General features: G+C 40.9%; 1 protein-coding gene across 1 annotated transcript in view; it reads right to left on the reverse strand.

The window, feature by feature from the left end:
* Positions 1 to 8,636, reverse strand: part of LOC108575340 — a 413,517-nt gene that overhangs the window by 274,719 nt on the left and 130,162 nt on the right. Inside the window, exon 4 of the mRNA XM_017938107.1 lies at positions 637 to 774. Within this exon, the coding sequence (XP_017793596.1) occupies positions 637 to 774 (138 nt within the window). The remainder of the gene's footprint in view (positions 1 to 636; positions 775 to 8,636) is intronic.

Below are 8,636 nucleotides of genomic sequence, written 5' to 3' on the forward strand. Positions count from 1 at the left end.
AAAATGAAAATATGTAATTTTTTATTATTATTACTCAAAAGTTAATTTCTGCGTTGTTTTCTGTATTAAATTGACAGTTATCTGTATTTTTTACGTGAGAAATGTGATAATTTTTCGGTTAGTGTTAAAACCTACGTTGATTCTGAGATTTATGTCTAGTGATTAGCAATCTTCCCGTTTATCAAAAGATCTGTGCAACTTTTCACGTTGAGTAAGTGTTTGCAGCGTTGAATAAAAAAGAGAGACTGTTAATGGTATATGAAACGAGGTCTGAAGAAAGATTTGAAGTGGAAAATTTAGTTAAATTTGTTTAACCGAGTTTCTACATTAATTATAAATTTTTTCAAAATTATGATTAGAATACAATTTTATTCCGTCACCTATGCAGTGTAATATTTTCTTTACAGGGGCATATATTTCTAAATAATTATCAATATGTAAAAATTTACATTTACGTAATGATTAGGTTACAATTTAAGAATCGTCTAAGGTTACTTTAGTTTTATTATTATCGATTCCTATAAGGAGAAACTTCCGTCAGATGCGTTCCTCCCCTTAAGTAGAATACGCACGGTAATAGTCAGACATCACGTTCGGCCCCCCAGCAATAAAAGTACAATCGAGAACAGCACTTACCCGTATCGTTGTCTCCTGGAACACCAAGGCTATCACTATTGTCATTGATGAAGGCCTCCGCCGTCGACGTGAAGGTCTGAGGTGATAGTGTGAGGTCCGGCCCACTCTCACTATCGAACAGCTCTAAATTCCCGTTTCCTGGAACAGATCAAGAAGAAAAAACGTAACTTAAAAAATCGAAGCTCTTAATTTGCAACGATATATATTCTACCTGAATCTTTGAATATTTCAATACAACACTGGATACTACTCTTAGAAAAAGTAATACTATTATTCTTTAAACCTTTCATCGAGTAATTTTGAGGTTCTCCAAATATCTCTATAATTTTTCTTTTTATTTCATCGTGGATCATAGATAGGATTATAGAAATTACAAATTGAGGTTTTTGAAGAATAGAAGTGGCACGATTCTTGAGAATTTAGCCGCGAGAAGCAACGCCGAGGGGCGAGGTTAATGAATCGTGGCGAAAAATTGGTGGGCGCGTGTTTCAGACGATTTTCTCTGTTTCCGTGAACACATGGCCGCCACCGCGTTCGTCTTTATCGCCGCACAACAGGCAGAAGCGGAATCTCATTCGTCGTTGATTCCTCTCGATGCCAGCTTGCTCAACCTCGAGGTTGGCAAACGGCGCTGACAGATGGACAAGATTCTTCGCGTGTTACGAAGGGCATTGCTCAAAATAATTGGCTTCGTTTGTTACGATATGATCAGTTCTGACCATTGCTCGTCTACAATTATCACGGAAACGTTCCACGTCTTTCCGATACGAAAATGAATCGCTGAAAGCCGAACTTCTGCGTCTGACCAATTTGTAGAATACTATTTTCATGGCAGACGTACGTACTGCCTTTCGTTTATTGTACGAGTTATAATTTGTCACTGGAAGTAGGCAACTAATAATGTGTGAAGTAGCCTTCTGTATCATCCACTAACAATTAGTAAACTATTATAGAAATCGAACAATTTCGAACAATTTAGTAAATAATTAAAATTTCCAACTCCTTAATTTTCAAATAAATAAATTAAGTTCACAACTCCTCAATTTTTACGTAAATAAAACTTCCAAATCTTTAATTTTTACATAAATAAAATTTCCAAATCCGTAATTTTAAAATAAATAAAATTCCAACTCCTCAATTTTCAAATAAATAAATTAAGTTCACAACTCCTCAATTTTAAAATAAATAAAATTTCCAAATCCCTAACCTTACTCTCCAAAAATCACTTGCAAGAGAATGATTCTCAAAATTCGCAAAGAAACTCTGCCAAAGCGTAGAATCGGTCCACAAAGTACCGCGAGAGAAAGCTGAAACCAAGCTCGGCGAATAAATCAGAAAACGTTGTAACACGATTGCAAGGTGGTTGATCGATCACTTTCGCGATGAACGCGGGACGAGCGGGGGTCGAGGGCGTTAGGGAACGGGGCTAGGAGGGTTAAACGAGAACTCCTCGGGTATGAGACGAGTGTCGCTTTCGCATATTCCTCGGCGCACTGACAACAACGCTGGAGCACTCTTACGAGAACTAGCAGCCAGTGGAGGATCTCTCGAGATCTTAGGTGGCCTTCGCGATCCGAGGACAACTGCTGCCAAGTGGTAGCAAACTTTGACTGTGGATTTTAGGTTACGAAGACCCGTCGCGCTAAGCGACCTAAACTCCGTCTCTCCGCTTGTCAGACCCTCGTTACGACCATCTCGGTTCACTCGATTATGCCACTGTCGTCGACCTGTCCTCGTCGAACCATGATCGGTCCTACGCGGTTCTATGCTTTCGATACAACCTAATGAGAACGACTGGAAATCGTCGGTTGCACAGCTCGAGCTCAGTTTCATTTTTACTTTCTTTTCTGGGTTCGTACGTTTCTTGCTTCGATGAAAATTATGGTTGGTCTGAGAAATGAAGAAGTGACTGATAAGTTACTTATTGTATTGCGTTGATTTGCTTCTGAAAATAAATTTCATAGAGAAATTTTGATAATATTTCTTTCTATTTTGGAAACAGAATAATATCTAGTTATCATAGGTAACAATCGAAACATACGATGAGCGATAGAACAATGCAAATTCACTACACGAAACTATTAATTTAAAATTAAAATATCTCGAGTGACAAATTTCTAACGTACCTAAAAAGAAATAATTGAAAACTGAAATACGGACTCTTTTTATTCGAACAATTGTACGTTTCATCAATGTTCAGGGTACAGTACAAGACACTGTATACTATATTCATCTGCCTCTACATCGACTACGTACACGATCCGCCTCGTAGATGAGCGTTAGCGTTAATTCAAAGCGACCGTATGCATCTCGCGACGGATTAACATATTCCAGATTATCCGTCTGCGTTTGCGTTTATGCTCGCGCCATTGGGTTAGTTAAATATGTAAATATAAGCGGCCCAGCAACGTTGGACGTTATCCACGTTTACGAAAGATCGATGAATCACACGCGCGAACACACATGCCACGCTTCAAAATGCGAATATACGTCAAGAGAGATTCGTGCGAGGGAGGCATCCGCGTAATTGTTTTCGTTCTTTCTTTTAAAAATAACCGAGATCCGTCGATAAGAAACTCTAGCAGCTTTTGCATCCTTAATACAGGATAGAAGAAAGTTTGGTGTGAATTTGAGAGTTTCAAGAAATTAAATCGCGTATCGTTAACCCTTTCACCGTGGCAACTTGTGCTACAGAGGGTAAATTTTTAAACGCGGCTGCAAAATTTCTAATTATGGCCGTGTTGTTTTAAAATTCGCTAAATTAAGGCAGAATTAAAATGGAAGTGTGCCGAAAGATTCAAATTTTCAGAACGATTGTAGGCACCGATAGCAATGAAAGAGTTCAAATTTTAATGCCTTCTTCTCGTAGAATTGAATATTTGTACTGGAAAATTAGAGTTTCCAGGTAGTTCTACAGGGCGACTTAATTGTTTAGAACTAATACACGCTGAAGTTTGTTAACCTTTGTGAAAAGAATTGAAAGAAGTACGGCAAGTTTTGAAATATAAGATATTCCACCAACCCATATCATTAAACCTACTAAATTCGTTCCACTTGAGGCGCGCTTCAAAATGCTCCCTTTCAAACAATCGCCGCAAAATCCATTAAACGCTCGACAAACATAATCCTCACTATTTCACTCAACCTCTCGTTCTCCAAAACCCATCTCCTCAAACGTTACCTAGCAGCTTACTAAAAACAACCAACAAAAAAAAAACAAAGAAAATCAAATGCCCGTAACCCAATTACCCATCCTAGCCTGGAGAACTTTCTCTCGAGTACATCATCGGCCGCTCGCTCCGTCGTGATATGAACAAGAGAGAAAAAGAGAAAAAAAGAGAGAGAAAGAAGGCGAAGGGAAAAACAACATACACGCCGGATGATCACGAACAGACCAGGGGAATCGGAATTCTCAAGGAACAAAAGTAGTGAAGGGGCGAGCAGAGACGTAGGCGGAGGAGGCGATCCAGAATTAAAGTTCCGCCGCGAAGTTATTAACAAACGCGACCGCTTTATCTCGGTGTGGCTCGATTACGGTGGAACGGGGAGGATAGGAACGGCTAGGCTGTTCGAAGACAAGGGGTTGATCACCGTCGCCCGGAAAAACCGTAGGAGGAGCAAAGGGGAGAGCGAAAGGAGGGAGAAGGCGGTGGAGAAGAGGAAACGGCCGCGCAACCGAGTTTATACAGCGCGCGAACCAAGCCCAGATATTAATTTTCCCGATGTATATGGATGAGTTCCGACTAGGCCACAGGGAGAGAGAGGGGCGGATGATGCCTGGTGCCGGAGGTGGACCCAGGTCGGAGGTAAGTACATAGATGTAGCGGCGGGAGGTGGTCGCACAGAATGGCGAAGGGTGGTTAAATTGCTATCGATCCCTCCGAGCTTCGCAAATATCGTTTACCTTACCCTTGCAACCCTTCTAAAATCTCATCCACGCTCTCTCGCCCAGCGCCGACGTTCGCGCGCTACGCTTCCAGCACCATTTCGTATCGTTCCTCTTTCTCTCTTTCTTTTTTACGGCGGGTCAATGTCAGAGGGGGAATCGTGGAACTTCTTGCAACGATGGGTTTTTGACGAGGTTCCTTCGCTTCTTTGTCTACGAAAACCGAGGGGAAACCGTAGGTTCGTCGGTTTGCATGGGGATTATTGAAGCTAGGATAGTCGTGTCTGTGTTTTACAGTTGGATTACGGTGCGCTGTACGGTTAAAGATGTTGGTGGGTTTCTTAAGGAGTTTTTGGATGTTGAATCATTATTAGGGAATATAAGGACGAAAGGAAGGCTCTTATCAAAAGTTTCTTTTAAAAGAACGTAAGGTATAGGTTCCTATATTGAATTGTAGACTGAAGTATTTACGTGGTTCAGAAGACAAGAGGAAATTGTTGTAAAAATATTATCCATGTTTTGGTAAAATAATATAATAACTTGATTTAACCCAAAATTGCTCTTTTTTTTACAGTGGTTCAATTTTGAACGCAATTACTTATTTTCAAATCTCGTAAGATTTACAAAAGCACAATTTCTGCCAATTCATTGTAAAAAAAATAACCGATATTAAAATTTGTCCTTATTATATACTTGCCTTTAATTCACGAATGGCGACAATTTACTTTACTCGTGGTTGAACCAAATTCTCGCCACACTACAGAACTAAAATTCGCGTAAAATGGAGCAAAGATCCAAAAAACCTCCCTCAAATCCTGCAGGCAACATTTCCATGTAGAACCGAACGAGGCGTCGAAAATACAGCGCAACGTGCAAACAAAAATTTTAATCAAATTGAAATTAATGGCGATGAACATGTTCGGAACTATTAGGTGTCCGAAAACATTTTCGAAACCGCGCTCACTCGAGAGCCAGGCACGCGAGAGCGATCGATCGATTCCAATATTCGAGTTTCGCAAATTTTGTTTACCTTTCGGCAGCTGTGCTGTCAGGATTCTATCCTGTCAGATATGTGTTATCTGTGATCTCGATGTGCTGACAATTACGATCGACGATATCCCAGTTCGGGGGTTTTTTTTTTGTTTCAATCGTTTTTTCGTCTTCCGTTTCTTTTTTTTTTTTGCAGTTCGACAGTGTAAACCGTTTTCAATTTTCTCGCGCTAGTTTTAAATTTACCTTCGACCCGCGGTACAGCTAGCCTCCACTAACAGTCAATTACAGCTCTGTTAATATTGACAATCGTGCTGTCACAAGGAATTACGGGACACTTTGTCCGACGACGTATTCAGCAGCTAGAAAATCGATAACTATCGTCGTTTCTTGCTGATTTTTGTCAATTTGCTATTATTCCTCTTTGAAATTCTGAAGAACTGGTGATACTTAGAAAATTACTTGACTACTCTTGAGCTGGATGAAAGTGCATAAAAGTGTCGGTTCTTTGCAAGTGTCGAGTATTTCAGAATTAGGGGTTTCGAAAATATGTATTCAGAATTGTGAAATTTCGAAAATATAAATTCAGATTCGTGAAATTTCCAAAATATATATTCAGAATCGCGAAATTTCGAAAATACATATTCAGAATGCGAAGTTTCAAAATTACCAAAATTATTCATATTCTAATGTTCATATCTACACTCTGATTTTTAATTAATATCAAGATATTAAAATTCTCGAGTTACTCTGTTCACTTAACATGCGATGACTCGAAAGTCTAAACTCCGAAGTTTAAACGATACTGTTGCATCTTCGGACCGTTCGATAAAGTTAGAAATTATACAGAGCGTTGACTATTGAAAATTTGTCAGACTTACGATCGATACTAGACACAGTAAGACTGAATAACATCCCTGGAACGAATTTAAAATTCCGCCCCGTCGTCTGTAAAGTTGGAAAAATAAACGAGAAAGTGCACGCAAAGCTAACAAAATATGCCGGCGAGAGTACACAATTTAAATTGCGGTTTTGCTTGGCCGTTACGTGGAATTGAACGGTTTCCCTCTCTGTAAAAGATATTCTGAATCACGCAGCCGCGGTCGATTCGGGATTTTATGAAAAATATCGTGCTTCGTTGCTCCGTGAACGCAGCTTCCGGCGATTCTCGCGGTGCACGCTCTAGTGTAAATGAATTCGTTCGTCGTACAGTAAGGATAAAGCTTTCGAATGCATGAAATAAACATCGTCGAATCGTTCTTCGAAGTACGGGCTGATAGCGTGAAGGATACTTGCGAATTGTCTGTATACGCTGGCGGAGAATCTTTGATTTTAGCCGTGGAGCAGGTGTATTTTTAAATGGAATCATGGTCAGAAAAGAATTATTATTGCAAATTATTTGGCAGATTTTAATTTTGGATAGTTTATGGAGAATAGAAGAAATTCTTGAAAATGGTAAAAATCTGAAAGTGCAATTTTCGCGAATCTGAGATAAACGTATGATTTTATTTGTTCATCGTCGACGTATAATACTGTAAAATTGCAACGGTGGCTTTACATTAATTGACAAAGTGATTTTCTTCCCTCCTAAAGAATGAGGTTTTCGCAAATTTGCAAATTTACCATTGGAATAAGTAACTTTTTGAAATTATAATATCTTGAGTGTAGTAAGCAAAACACTTCTACAGAATAATTCATAAACAAAGACCTAATCCTACCAGCAAACCTAATACCCTACTTCGATAAATCCTTCTATCCATTCCAACCTACAGCTATCAAAATTTCAACAAACAGTCCAACTCAAATTCACCGAAATCACAATGCACACTTCGCAAAACTTCCTCTATTCAAGGAAACAAACACAGAAGCATCTAATACTTAGCATGTGTGGATTGTTTGAGGCTAGAGACTAGAGCCTGTAATCAACGTTGTTAGGCTGCTAATCACTGCGAAGGATCATTCATGTAGATGCTAGATAAGGCAGACTTAGAAAAACCCTAGTACATTCTTCAGTTCTTTGGGTCAAAAAAGACCCAAGAACCTAAACAGTAAGCTTTCAATACAATGCCAAGGTACCACAAACTTGATACCAGAAAAATAAGAATGCGCCGGGTCAAAAAAGACCCGAAAACCACGCCATAGTCAAAGATCACCAGGAGCAGCACGGAATCAACGAAAAACACCGAAACATATTCCATTGGAAAGATCTCCTGGGCCATCTCTCCCCGAGACAATCCTCCCGGAGGAACGAAAACAAGGGACACCGTTGCCGAAACAGTGTTCTCCAGCCGAAGGTCGGTTTCTTTAAGCCGACGATATGCAAATTGCATTAAGTGTCCGTGTGGCGTGTACAGTGTATCACGACCGCTCCGGCGGTATTACGAAACTTAAGCCGTAGCGCACAAGTGTCGCGAGCTGCGGCTACCGTCCTCTCCCTTTGTGCAGACTAAGCCCGAGCCATTATCTTCTCGGCCAGCAGCGTAGAACTTGAACCAGAAGCTCTGCTCAACGGGTCCCACGCCATCTTTCCGCGTCCTTGCCAATCCTCCGAGGAATCCTTACTCCCCTCTCTCCTGTGCTTCTCGCTGATCCTTCCAGCTGGCCTTTGTCGACGGACGTTTCTCCTCGCGAAATATTTCTCGGCCAGCTTGCCGCGGATAATTAAACGACTTAGACGGTTAGAGGGAGGAGAGAAGACGATGGACGAGCTTGATGAACTGAGACACACACACACACACACACAGAGGAGTTTCGCGCGCAAGCGGATGCTGACTTGGGCAAATTGTTCGCTCGACGGGATGGAAAGCGGTTTAGGGTGATTCTACGGGCCGAGGGGGATGGTTTTATGGGGCGTGTTCTGGTATTTGCATGGCGTGCTCTTGCTTCTGAGGCTCTGTTGCGTTTCCAAGATTGCGGTCTTAGGGGAAAGTATGGCTCGAGCAGGTGAGTTAGGTGGAGCTGCGTTCAGCTGATCCGAAGGTTACTTAGCAACTTTACGAATGACAGCGGCGCTTTCAATTCTCGAGGAAGTAACGTGAAGATTTGCCGGATTAGGTGTCAGGGTTAACTATTAGGGCAGGGGTCACCCAAGTGCCCGCCAAGCATTTTTAAAGTGCCGCCACTA

The sequence above is a fragment of the Habropoda laboriosa genome, unplaced genomic scaffold (genome assembly GCF_001263275.1).
Source record: "Habropoda laboriosa isolate 0110345459 unplaced genomic scaffold, ASM126327v1 scaffold143, whole genome shotgun sequence".
NCBI lineage: Eukaryota > Metazoa > Arthropoda > Insecta > Hymenoptera > Apidae > Habropoda > Habropoda laboriosa.